Raw genomic sequence first — 14,520 nt, 5'->3', positions numbered from 1 at the left:
TGGTACAGGATTGAGCTCACAGGATTTTATTGTCATTTCTTTCAGGATTTCATGAACTTCTGTTTCAGTCAATGGATTAAAGGAATGGAGAGGAGTGCCGCCGAATTGAGGATCAGGATAAACAGGTTGGAAAGACATCTGGTCTAAGATGGTACGAATATTTTGGACTTTGTCGAAAAAGAAAGAGGAGAAGACATTGGGGAGTTCAGATAAGTGTAGGCAGAAGGAAGAGGAGTCTTTTTTGCAGTTCCAAGAAGATTTGACATGACAGAGTAAAGAGATCTGGTGGATGTGGCATCAAGAACTTGAGAAGAAAAGAAGTTTGTTTTTGCTGATGAGATCATATTTTTGACTTTACTTATTTGTTTTCGGAATATCTGATTGTGGACTTGCAGTTTTGTTGATCGCCATCGTCTTTCCAGTTGGCGACGTTTGCATTTTGCAAGTCGAATGTCTTGTGTGTACCATGGGGCGGAGGGTCTGTCAGGGAGCATGCAGGTTTTGGGGGGGTGCATGTTCATCCAGCAGTTGAGAGAGGACAGTATTGTAATGTGTGGATACGTCGGTACAGGAAGAAATTTTGGACAGGCGTTCAGCAGCTTGAGAAGAAAAAATGTTAATGTTGATGGATTTCAGGTTGCGACAAGTAACAGATTTTTTGGTTCTGGTAGGTTTTGAAATATTAAGCAAGAATATAACAGCAGAATGGTCGGAAGAAAGTTTGTCAGTTACAGTCACTGACGCAACCATGGCATCAGAGTCACGTGCGATGAGCCAGTCCAACGTATGGCCAGATCTGTGTGTTGGTTCTGTAACAAACTGAGAGAGAGAATGAGTGAACAGAGATAGACATAGGCGTTTGACATCAGTGGAAGTTTGGTTGTTGAAATGAAAATTGAAATCTCCGATGATAATAAGTTTGCCAGAACGAAGGCTGTAGTAATCAAGTAGTGTTCGGAACTCATCGTGAAACTGAGAAAACGTTAGGTTATTTTTACGACTAGGAGGAGAACGATAGAGACAACAGAAAATGATTGAGTGACCGGAACAGTGAGAGTGACTTCTAGCATTTCAAAGGTATCATGTGGAAAGGCGTGGTTATGGGAGAAGGAGAGGGAAGACTCCAAGATATCTCTGTAGATGTGGTGATGCCACCTCCACGAGACAATCGAGGAAGTGACATAGTTTTGAATCCAGGGAGGGTCAGTTTTTTAAGTTTGGGTCTGTGACCTTGTGACTTTAACCAGGTTTCGGTAAGAAATACGATATCAAAGTTTTTTTCAAAAATAAAATCAGAAATATAGTCAATCTTTTGATCAGGGCAGACAGATTGACCATTAAACAGACAGCATGAAAGAGATCAGAGGTAAGGAGAGAGGAATCTAATGGTGAAGCAGGTGAGTCAGGCAGACAGACAGTGGAAGAACAAGATGGTGACTGAGCAGTGGAGGACAATGGGAAGGAAGAAAAAGGTCCGGGAGTTGAGACAGGTGTGGCAGGAGTAGGAAGCGGAGCAGAGACACGGGGGATACATTACAGATCGGAATATTGTCATCAGAGGGGACAATGTCACGGGAAGTAAAAATGTTAGCAGGAACACGTGTGTTGAGGTTGGAAGCAGCACAAACAGCGGCGCATGAAGTGGATCTGTCAACACACACAGGTGACACATCAGGGGTACTGACAGTAGTGCTGTTGGGGGTCCGTACGGAAACGACAGTTTTGATGGGCTTTTGTTTTCTCTTTCCTGCACGGCGAGTTCGTCTTCGCGGCAGGCAAGCGCCTATGCCTGTTCCTCGCAGGCGCACAACTAGGTCAGGGGTCAAAGGTGCAGGTTCGATAGCAAACAGTTCAGCGCACGAGTACAGAACAAAGGGAGGGACGTTGCGCTCACCTTGACAAAAGCTGCCCACCTGTCCACTACCACTGAACGTTATGTTTTGCACGTGTACAGGCATGTTGAAGGGAGAGATGAATGGCGGGCCAGCACAGTTCAAAACTGAGAGGAAAGCAGAAAAAGAAATCCAGAATACAGCAAGTCTGATGTAGATCGGGGCACACACATACATCCATTGTTCGAAGGGATCCATGACGAAACACTCCGCAGAACCTAACCACACAACACCAAACACAACCAACACAATAAACAAAAATATGGAGAGCTAGAATCACTCAGCCTGTTAGGCGTGCGACCTTCACCTCCGGACACAAAACAGCTGTTTGGGATATCAGTTTGCATTTTTCTGCTCCTTGGTGTCCAAAGTGTATTTTCTCTAAGATGTAGGGTCTCATTTTTTCTGGAATAATGATTCTGTCACCTTTGAGGATCAAACTATCTTCAACACTCATGCATGACCAATAAGGTTTGACAGATTTTGGTAAACTACTGCAGATCTCTGGCCACCCATCAACAGCCATTTCACGGTCATTTTGGGTTTCAACAACATGCGTCAATCTCAATTTAAATATATTCTCAAGCAATGCTTACGTGAGTATCGCTTTGAAGTTGATCGAAGTTGAGCTTGTAGCCGCTGCCACCATGTAATGTTATGATGCTGAATACAAGAAGTCTGAGGATGTCTGGGGCTTCGTTATGAGCATCAGCTTTTATGTTTACTGTTGCATGGCATTGTTAACAAAAAATGTCACTGATGTGTTAATGCTGTATCAGAATCATCAATGCAGTAGATGTGGCTATATGAATGATAATATTACACACACCCCACCCTTTTTTATTTCTTTTTCTCTTAAGCAGATGTTGCTTAGACAGATAAGCCCACAAGCCTTGAAGTCTCATCTAAACTGAAACTGACTGCTTTTAATTATCAAAGTCATAGATTGAGTGATGCCTGTTCTGAGTGCTTTCCTTAAATCATTCTGTTTCTTTTTGTTGCTCTTTTAACTAGTTTCTGGGTTGGATTGCTTAGTGCTTGCTGCCAAACAATCTATTCATTAACAGCTTAAAAATCACTTATCTATTCCTCATGTAATAATCTCAATATGTTTATTTGATTAAAATAAAAGAAAGACAAAAAGAACTTACAATAATGCTTCTGAATAAAATGAAACATATGATGCTATACAAGGATGAAGACAAACTGCTGAAGCAAACAAAAAATTATCACCAATCCTTAAAAAAACAACAACAGATAATCAGAACAAAGAAAGAAAAAAACACAAAGACAGACAAGTGGATATGCTGTAATGATGTGTACTAACGCCTTAACATTCCCAAGCACATGCATTTCCAAACATTCAACTTACATGTAAAAGTCGTTCATAGGAGTGAGCTAAGGGCAGATAAGAAATCATGATGTCGCTTGGATGTACTTCAATACCTCCTGCCAACTGAAACAGACAGTCACACTGCATCAATATGTCTCTGTATGCAGTTAAACACAAACACAAAGAAACTGATCAATTACATTCCACATTTTACTGACAAGACACTCTGGATCATAAGGCGCATCCTACAAATTCTTTAAAAATTCACTTTTGACAATACAAAAGGTGCAGCATATTACTGGGTGCACATCACTGCCATTTTGTACCTTCAGCTCAGGTTGATGCTGAGGCCCTGATGTTCAGAACTGTCTTCATATATTGTGTCATCTGCTGGCTTGTCTGATCCGTAAATCTCTGCCTCTTTGAATCCATCCTGTCCCTGTTCCCTCTAATACATTGTGTAAATGTGAATTGTTTGTGAACTTTTATGATTCTGTTTCATGGGAAGGTTTCATTCACTTCTGGGTCCCAAGATCAACCTTGATATGATTCCGATTCACGATGGCATTTCAACAGGTTTTACCGATACATTATGCCTATCTTCACCAGCTGGTAACTCCATCTCAGCCCTTAAATCCATCTCAAAGCAAGGAGTGAAAAATGAAAAGGTGACTGTGAACAAAATTTGCTATAGTCTATAAAAAACAAAAAAGAACTAGATGTGGAGGTCTAATGGTTAGAGCACTGGATTCTCACCCAAGTTTTCTGAGTTCGATCCCTGGTGCACCTGGTGGGTTAAGGGTGGATATTTTTCCGATCTTCTAGATCAACATATGTGCAGACATTCTACCGCCTAAAACCCCTTCATGTGTATACACACTTCACTTCACTGATGTCCATCGCTCCTGGTGGAGCATAGGCCATTGACGACCCCTCGCCATCGCACTCTGTTCTGGGCTGTTCTGGCCATTGCAGCCCAGTTGGTCCCTTGCTGCTTCAGCTCTGCCTCGGTGTCTCGCCTCCAGCTGTTGCGAGGCCGGCCTCTCTTCCTCTTTCCCTGCGGGTTCCATGTCAGGGCTTGGCGTGTGATGTTGGTTTTCATACTGATTGCTCCAGATGCCCAGATGTTCTTGAGCATGATGAAAGCTGTTCTTGCCTTACTGATTCTGGCTGTGACGTCTCGGTCCGTGCCTCCCTGTCGGTCAACCATGCTTCCCAAGTAGACGAAAGACTCCACCTCCCTGGTGGGCTCTCCACCAACTGTGACTGGTGTGTTGGCAGTGGTGTTGATCTTCATCAGCTCGGTCTTCTTCTTGTTGATCTTGAGCCCTGTCCTGGCTGACGTGGTCTCCAAGCAAGTGGTCTTGTCCTGCATCTGGCTGTGGTTGTGTGACAGGAGTGCCAGGTCGTCAGCAAAGTCGAGGTTGTCCAGCTGTGTCCAGAGTGTCCACTGTATACCGTTGTTCCTGCCTGTTGTAGTGGTCTTCATGATCCAGTCGATGACCAGGAGGAAGAGGAATGGTGACAGCAGGCACCCCTGACGAACTCCGGTCTTCACCTCAAAACTTTCGGGCAGCTGGCCTGCGTGGACAATCCTGCAGCTCATGTCCTGGTAGATGCACCGGATGAGGGAGATCATCTTCTCTGGGACTCCGTAGTGCCTCAGCAGCTTCCACAGCATCTCTCTGTCAACACTGTCGAAGGCCTTCTCATAATCTATGAAGCTGATGTAGAGGGGGGAGTTCCACTCCAGCAACTGCTCCATGATGATGCGCAGGTTGGCGATCTGGTCGGCACAGGATTTGTTCCACCGGAAGCCTGCCTGCTGGTCTCGGAGCTTGGGGTCGACGGTCTCTTTCATCCTTTCCAGTAGAACCCTGTTGAGAACCTTGCCTGGCGTTGACAGGAGCATGATCCCTCGGTAGTAGCTGCAGTCCCTGAGGTCTCCTTTCTTTGGCAGCTTGATGATGATTCCTTCTTTCCACTGGGCCGGTACCTCCTCCTCCTCCCAGATCTGGCTAAAGAGGCTGTATAGCATGTTGACAGCTGTTTCCATGTCTGCTTTGATGGCTTCTGCTGGTATCTCATCCGGCCCTGCAGTCTTCCCATTTCTCAGTCATGATGGCCTCTTGATCTCTGCCTTTGAGGGACTGTCGCAGCTGATGGGCAGTTCTATCTCTGCGGGTGGGATGTCTGGTGGTGCATCAAGGGCGGGGCAGTTCAGCAGCTCCCTGAAGTGTTCTGCCCATCGTTTCAGCTGTTCCTCAGTTGTCAGTGGTTTCCCGTTCTTATCCTTCACTGGCTTGTCTGTCTGCTGGAATGATGAGCTTGTCTGTGTTGGGAACAGTGGTGATGACAGCGTTCAGGTCCTCGTAGAACTTGTCCTTGATCTCATCCGGGTTGGTCATGGTGGGCCTGTAGGCGTTGACAATAGTGGTAAACTTCTTCCCGTTGCATAAAGGGAGTTTCATTGTCATCAGGCGATCGTTCACTCCTTTCGGGGGGCCAGCCAGCTTGCCAACAAGGGTTGTCTTCACTGCAAAGCCAACTCCAACCTCATGTCTCTCCTCAGGTCTGCAACCACTCCAAAGAAGGTGTAGCCTGCGCCTCGCTCACAGAGTTCGCCTTCTTCTGCCAGTCTGGTCTCACTTAAGGCAGCGATGTCGATGTTGTACCTGGCTAGTTCACTCGCAATGAGTGCTGTGTGTCTCTGCAGTCTGGCTGAGTCGCCTCTGTCCAGAAGCATACGCACGTTCCATGTAGCAATGGTCAATGGGGTGCTCCTTGTTTCCTTCTTTCTTTCCTTTGTGTGTCGACCGCTTGAGTAGGGTCCCCGTCAGCCGCGGTATGCTGACTAGGGTGGTGTGGAGCAGGCAATGTTTTGGGCACCTTTTCTAGCCCCTTCCTCATGCCATGGAGGTGAGCAGTGCTGTCCTGAAGAGGGCTGCTCAGTCGCTCAGGGGGCTGCTGATCTCCACTGCTGCTCCAGTCTGTGAAAAATGACCCTATGGCCTGAGCCGCCTGTGTGCAGGTCCGTGGCAACGACTGCCAGTGTACCCACACCTGTCGATTCGTTGCTCGCCTGTCGCCACAGGGCTTGGGGAAAATGATGGTATGGGATGAAGGATGACTGATGACTTGCGCGATGACTTTGTTTATAGTGAGGAGGAGTTGCGCACCGTCGACCTCACTCTCTTGTCCGAGACCGTCTGTATCCAGTAGCAAGACGAGGTCAAGATGACTGGAGATGGAAACGGGTGCAGTGGATGACCAGGATGTCCTATGTGCCTCATCCTGCCCTCAGCACTCCACAGTGCTCTGCTGCAACCGCCTTCCTCTCCAATGAACCATGAAGGTTTCTTCTACAGAGTCCGCCGGATCCAGTCTTTACATGCTTGGGTAGACAAGCCCTAACTCACCGAGGGTTTGAGACCCGTCGGCTACCCTCACCTATTTTAGCCAGCCTGTCAATGTCGTTGCCTGGGGGTTGGGCGCTGCCGCATGCTAGCAGCTTCTAGGACCCATAGGTGAGAGCTGGGTGCCGGTGGGGACCAACAGAGGATGAACCACTCCTGGAAGAGCGTGACAAGCCCCCCCTCTAGAGGTACTACCCCTCCCGTGCACCCCCTAACCCCCTGAGGAAGTATAGTACAGACATCAATAACATGCACACAGACACTATCGGTAACACAAGAGGAAGAAATATAAGTGCAGGCACAGACACACACACACACACACACACACACAGAGCTGAGTAGAGACTCCAAAACATGCAGGCAAACAATAGTATACAATTACAGATACCACACTTGTACCAGGCAATCAACATGGAAAATGAGACATGCACTCAAGACAGAGACTGACCACTTGCTGGAGACAAGCAGAACATGTAGCCACGAAACCCTGATGAGTCAGCATTGCCCCCTTGGGAACTCCTGGAAACGACACACACACACACACACACCATCCTGTTTCATTTATTCATATATTGATGGGACATACTATACATAAAATACAGTTCAGTTACTGAATAGAATTTGGCTTTTCTGCACCAAAATCAGGAATAATTTCTGTTACAGACCACCCTCATTTCTTCTTCCACTCCCTCCTGTCACTGTTCTCTATTCTCCTGTTTTGTCTTCTTATAAGTCCAACAGATTCATGATGGAAGTGTACACTGTAAAGTTAAAAAAAATAAAAATTCTGTGTACATTTTTTGCTTGCATTCATATGTATGTGCATCAATGTCTAACTAAATTCTAGCTGTATATGCGATTTAACATGATTCAACTAAAAATGCTTGTACATTTTTGTACTATCCCTCCTTATCCTCTAATATTCCTTTTGTCCTTAGTATGTGGTGATAAAGACATATTCTATTTATTCTATTTCCGCATCTATGTTCTATGTTCTGTTATGCGTACAGTTTCAGTTTTGAAGAAGCATGAACACGTGCTGACTGATACCCTACAATACAAGTGCTAAAAAAAGGCAGATGCCTGACCTACACATAACCCCACCCACGCAAGTTAGGTGTTGAAAACATGAAAGGTAACGAGAGAAAAAACAGAGAAAGAGGGCAGGATGAGAAAGAGAGGTAGAAAGAAAAGGAGTGAGTTAAGGTTGTAGTGGAGGTAAAAGATGTATTGGTGAAAGATTACCTGTTGTGCCGCTGGTGTAACAGATTATGCACACATCATCTGGTTTGGCCAGCTGTAACACATAAACTTCTCTTCCATTTCTTCAAATATGAATGTTCTGATGGCTGTGTGTGTGTGTGTGTGTGTGTGTGTGTGTGTATGAGTGTGTGTGTTTGTGCTTGTGTGTGTGTATGGGTGTGTGTGTGTGTGGGGGGGGGGGGGGAGGGGAGGAAGGGGGGGGGGGGGGGGGTGACATAGATTCCTCACATCTTGAAGCAGAAATCTGCCATCTGAAAACTGAAACACCAGACTCTAAGTTCTTGCACATATTTCTTCTTGGCATTTTTGTTGTCCATTACACAATCATATGTCTGATTTGTGATGTAAATGGTAAAGAGTTCATAGAATTTTATAACACCACAAGTTTAGTGAAGGCTCTCTTTCAAATAAAATATTTTCATAACATTTTTTTCAGACAACACAGCTGCAATAACAAATGAAGATGATTATTAATTAGAAAGAGTGATGTTCTTGTTCCAGTCATATGTATAAAACAAAAGAATAGAAAATGTTCATATACAAATAACACAAACTTTACAGAATGGAATTCATTAAATGTCTGCCGCAGATGACATGGTGAATTTTTTTTCTTTTTACAGTGAATGGTTTTACTTATCTATTTGTTTCTATCATCACACCAAGCCTGGTTCAAATAACTTCTGCTGTGCATACCCATGCGAAAATCTACTCTCTCTCTCTCTCTCTGTGGAATATTGCACACTCTCAATTCAATTATTTTTACACATTAGTCAAGCATTCTCAATGATCACTGTTGAAGACAGCTACTATTAATGATTATATAGAATGACTTTCACTCTAAACTCCACCCAATCCAAGTCCACTTACTTTCAATGGTGCTGGGTTTGCTTGTCCCAAACTCTGAAACAGAACATTCCATCTGTCTTGAAAGTATTCAGGCTGTGACTGTGCACATTCTGACCCAATCTTTGTACCCATGCCATCTTTTTTATTACAACATTAACAAACAGGCATGCTGTAGAACGGCTGACTATACAAGTTGCAGTCCACAGGGAACAGAAGAAATACATTTCACAGGTGAATACCTTTTTTTTCTTTTTTTCCGCTAAGAAATACTTTGTAAATGCCCGCCTCTTACTTTGGAAAAACAGAAATAATGATAATCCAGTTTGTCTTCTGTGATCGTATTGCTTTACAAAAACAGTGCAGATTTAGATCCTGACATCAGAAAAAAAAGAATATCTACATGAGATGTCAATTTAACACTGAAAGGCTGAAGCAGGAGATATATATATATATATATATATATATATATATATATATATGTGTGTGTGTGTGTGTGTGTGTGTGTGTATGTACACACACACACACACAAAACACACAAAAAAACAAAACAAAAAAACAACAAGCAGATTTAGATCCTGAAATCAGAAAAAAAGAATATCTACATGAGATGTCAATAGTCAATATAACATTGAAAGACTGAAGCAGGATATATATAGATGATTTTATCTTAAATTTATGTAGTAAAAAAAATTGAGACAGCCAAAACAACAACATGCACAAACATACACAAAGTACGTAGCTAAACAATATATACACAGTCTCAATCAACACACACACACACACACTTTCACACATATTCACACACAAAAACGTACACATTCAACCATATAATCATTTCACACACACACACACACATTTGGAGATATTGGTTGTCATAAATCTCAATTTCTAATCCATTCAGACAACTATGGAGGAACAAAATGGGGAGGGGATAGGAAAACGAATGAGCTAATTCTTTTTTTTCTTTTTCTTTCTGTATTCATGGGCTGCAAAACCCACATTCGCTGATGTCTGAAAGTATGCTTGCGCAGCTGCATTTGTGCACCTACAAGCCTGGGTAAAAATGGTCATACATGTAGAGTTGCAGCCTATGAAAGCAAAATGAAAGAGCGAAGGACATCCACCTCCTTTCTATTAATCCAAAGTGGGGGAATTCATCTGAGAATACAACCTAACACTGACAGACGCACACACATTCAAGCACAGCAAATCATCAAGAGCACCTCCAGAAACTCAAAGGGGACAAGCCTGAGCTTGGCCTGCGATGCCATGCCGCTGAGGTCCCCACCAAATTCCTCCATCACCACCACAGTATTCAGGCTAGGTGTGTCCTTCTTACGACTCAGCAAATTCTTCACCTTTGCACTGGTGTCGCACACTACCACCTTGATCTCCGCTGCCATCACACACCACAGCCACACTATGATCATCACTGTGGCTACACATCATCACCACTTTTATCATTAGTCATGTCATCACCACCTTTGCCATATTCATGTCATTACTCTCATCACCACCGCTATTATATATCAGCACTCATGTCATCACTGCTTGTATTGTTATTCATATCATTACTCACATCACCACCACCTTAATTACAAATGTCATCATTACTCACATCATCACCACTTTTGAAATTATTACCATCTAAATCTTTGTCATTAATCATATCATCACCACCTTTATCATTATTACCACCTTTATCATTTCTCATGTCATTACCACCTTTATCATTACTTGCATCATCATTACTCACATGAGGACCACCTTTATCATTACTTGTGTCATCATTACCCACATCACAACCATCTTCATCACTACTTTTGTCATCACTACCTTTATTATTACTCTTGTCATCATTATACATATCATCATCATCTTTGTCATTACTCATGTCATCACCTCCTCTATCATCTCTTTTTCATTGTCACATTATCTGGCAATGATCCTCAAATGACCGAAGTAAAATTTTGTCAATCTGGAAGTGAACAAAATTTTTTTTTTTCGTGATCAGGAAAACATGTACCCCTATAAATGTATACAGAAACGACTTTTTTTTGTAATCAAACATGGTGTTAACATACAAAGTACATCCGGAGAAAATAGATTTGTTACAGTTTACCAGAGGCACCCCTGCAGACAAGACAGATGGACAACTAAAACAGGGCTGTTACATAGACTCATTTTGTTTACATACACACACACAAAAAAAAAAAAAAAAAAAAAAAAACCACACACACATGCATGCAAACCTGCAAGCAAAGCAAGCAAACACACACATACAAAAACATGTCCATGTGTGAGCACACAAACACCACATGAACACAAACCCTACACAACAATTGTATGTGTCAGCCAGTGCCTACCCTGATTGATGATGTGGTTGCAGGCCTCCACACCCAGGGTATCATATAGGGGAACCCCCACCATGGAATAGGACCACAACCCCAAGTCTGTGATGACGTACTGAAAAAGATACCCAAACAGCTGTACCAGTTGCACATGTTAATTCAAGGAAGTCAAACAAATCTAATTCAATGCACTAACATGGATAAATAACTTTGATAGTCTAGAAAACCAACATTTTTCGAACAGATATGGAACAGATCACGTAATAAAAACAACACATGAACTTGAACCAACTGAAGTGAAGAACATGAACCTACTGGAATGACATATTCCTCCATAATCTCATGACCTACTGGAATGACATATTCCTCCATAATCTCATGAAATGGAAAGATATTTGCCAAGTGCATAACCAACTGGTAACATATTCCCAGTCTACAACTGTCCTATGTGCATTTTTTATTTATCTGTACGCAATACCATGGATAACACTCTGCAGCACTGGCTTGAAGTTGTTTTCATTTGTCAATTTTAAGGAGCAAAAGTTGACTGTTTATTATCTAACACTCACGAATTCATAAAGATTTCTGTCCATGAGCAGTACTGTCCAAATTTTTGTGCATTACCTACATCAACTATGATATATATATATATATATATATATATATATATGTATGTATTTGTATATATCTTTTTCTCTTTGCACACATATGAGTCTGAAAATGCTAAAGAAAGGTTGAGATCATGTGTTTGTGAGCATCCACATGTGCTTATACATGCATGCACACAAATATTCATGTGTGAACTGACCTCTGGCCTGTTCTGGGAATAAATACCAACACGTGTGCTGTTTTGGGGACTGAGGCCTAGGGAAATCAGTCCTGCTCCCACATACTCTGCTCTCTCCAGCACCTGCACAGCACATCATCTTGCATCACCTTTTTATGTGTGTGTGTGTGTGTCCGTGTGCATGTGCTTGTGCGTGTGCATGTGTGTGTGTTCTGAAGCATTTTCACACAAAATCAGTACACCTTTTTCAAAATTGATAGCTCATTTCGTTCAACTTTCACAATGCACATCACCAATTTCATTTTTCAGTCATCTTGGGAAAAGTGGACACTTCTTTCATACAATGACCACCATCAACTTTTTCATGGCTCTGCCTTTGTAGTATTTGGTGTGACAGGATGGTAAGGTGGTGTTAGAGAAGGTGAAGACAGGTAGAAGGTGTTAGCAGAAGAGAGCTGCAGCCAGGCAAGGTAGACTCGGGTAGGCGGTGCGCCGGTTTTTCTTCTTTTATTCTCTCATTCTTCCAGACCAGGAGAGTTCTCTATTTGTCTGGCACTCGCTCACTCCTTATATTCTGTTCCGCCGAACCGCAAAGCCAGCGCCGCGAAGCGACTTACAAAACCGGCCCTCCATGAGCCTTGAGGGGCCAAGCTTGTGTTTGTTTGACCAAATTTAGCGGCTTCTGACTTTTGGCTCGGGGAACTAACATAGACATATTATATATCACACAAAACTACAAGAAATGAGCACTTTCTTAAGCTAAACCATTTTCTACAAAAATAATGTAGTTAAAAACTGTAAACAAAAAGAGTCGCTGAATGAACGAGCTTTTAACGAGTTCATGTATCATTTTTGTACATTACAACAATTAAAACGTCGCGATATGTAATATAATTGCAACAGTTAAGTAACTGAAAATCCTGAATTTCCAACTATATAAAAATCATCTATAGAATCTGCTTCTAGAGTAAAGATTTTTTTATGTCAAAATTCAAGAGAAAACTCAACGGACAACTCCCGTGTCGCCACCGCTTGGCGGTGTTTTTGGCACTTGTGATCGACAATGAAATACTTCATTTAGACCAACTACAAAACAACTATACATGTATGATACGAATCAGATTGATAACAGAAATGCAAACATCTACAAGACACGCTATAAAAATGTCTAGGTATTGTAAAAACATATTTTGCTCAAATCAGCACTGACGAATTCCAATGGCTTGAAGAAGAGATAGTTTTGTGGGGCCGAAATACTGTCAGACATTTCGAACTATCGCATGCCTATAACTTATGTGTACACGGAAAGCGATACACGAGAAGAAAGCTTAATCATTTACATTTTAATGCACAATCTAAATTCCACGGCAACTATATCGATTTATAGAAAAAAAGGTATTTTATATGTTTCAACTGAGTGGATTTTGAAGATCACGCCAAAATTCATTCACATAAATATTAGTTTTTTTAAAAGAGTTATAAGCTACCTGGCCAAATGATATCATCACAGTTGAGAAGTATGATCTTTCTGAAGTCCAATAACATAAAAACTATAATCTAATCTATAAGGAAGTGTTTATAATTTAACAAATTGATGAAAATCATCATACGGTTCCCTGTAAAGGGAGATAACTTGTGACCGATTCACAACTTCCTTGGTAACCTTCGGAGAGTCACAAAAGTCGTCTGCTAAGCTGGCCCAACGAAGATTGTAGCCAACCCGGCTACATTGGGTTTCTCATGAACAAGAGGTAAGATGCCTAGCAACCAGAACAGGAATCTCACACAGCAATGGAGTTCAATGTAAACAAATCAACAAAGAAGTAGCAGACACAAATTTTGCTACAACTGAAAGTTATAGAGACAGACAAGGCACTATGTACAACAACACTTTTTCTCTTTTATGTTCAGAAAGCATAATTATCATTCAGTTTCTCCGACGTATTCCCTGTCAACAATCTGATGGGCCACTACCATTATCTGTCATCAAATTAATGGACATTTTCTTGCTTGTCTTAGAGTTCTGAGTATGTGATATCTATGTGTACATGCATGTTGTGTTGTGTCATTTGCACATATGCATTCAAAAGCAACACCAAGCATACAGGCAATAAATATAACTAAAAGTGTTAACATTTTAAATGGATAGGATACCATTTTGTGGTTACCCACACATTACAAAAAACAGCAGCATCTCCTCCTTTTTTTTCAAACAGCAGATGTAGTGTAGCATTTTATATGGATCAGTCTGCATGTTTTGACACCTTGGCTTAATACTGAAACTGATACTGAATTTCCACACAAACATCAATGTGCACTTGCTAAGGCTTGCCAAACCCCCAAATCATTAATACACATAAAAATGTTACTCATGAGCATCCCCCCCTCCCACCACCCTCCCCCCATCCCCTAGCTGGATGACAACGATGGTCATCATCGATCTCGATGGACACACACCACCACCACCACCACAAACAGCAGCATCTCCTTTTTTTTTCAAACAGCAGATGTAGTGTAGCATTTTATTTGGTAGACTCTATGCAAATGTCTGGAACAGAAGAGGCATTGGTCTTGAGACCAAGCTAAAGGTTTACAGAGCAGTAGTTCTCCCCACACTACTGTACGCCTGCGA

At 42.2% G+C, this 14,520-nt stretch overlaps 1 protein-coding gene across 2 annotated transcripts in view; it reads right to left on the bottom strand.

Annotated features, from left to right (window-relative positions):
* LOC143292486 (long-chain-fatty-acid--CoA ligase 5-like) overlaps positions 1 to 14,520 on the bottom strand; it is an 85,698-nt gene that overhangs the window by 39,708 nt on the left and 31,470 nt on the right. For both annotated transcript variants that reach the window (XM_076602817.1, XM_076602818.1), the window contains 7 exons: positions 11,910 to 12,011; positions 11,117 to 11,216; positions 9,974 to 10,146; positions 8,772 to 8,804; positions 7,887 to 7,938; positions 7,090 to 7,160; positions 3,265 to 3,348 (listed from right to left, as the gene is read on the bottom strand). In XM_076602817.1, the coding sequence (XP_076458932.1) occupies positions 3,265 to 3,348; positions 7,090 to 7,160; positions 7,887 to 7,938; positions 8,772 to 8,804; positions 9,974 to 10,146; positions 11,117 to 11,216; positions 11,910 to 12,011 (615 nt within the window). The remainder of the gene's footprint in view (positions 1 to 3,264; positions 3,349 to 7,089; positions 7,161 to 7,886; positions 7,939 to 8,771; positions 8,805 to 9,973; positions 10,147 to 11,116; positions 11,217 to 11,909; positions 12,012 to 14,520) is intronic.

This window comes from Babylonia areolata, chromosome 18 (genome assembly GCF_041734735.1).
Source record: "Babylonia areolata isolate BAREFJ2019XMU chromosome 18, ASM4173473v1, whole genome shotgun sequence".
Taxonomy (NCBI): Eukaryota; Metazoa; Mollusca; class Gastropoda; order Neogastropoda; family Buccinidae; genus Babylonia; species Babylonia areolata.
Note: the sequence above shows the minus strand (reverse complement) of the source record. Positions and strands in the feature narration are given on the sequence as shown.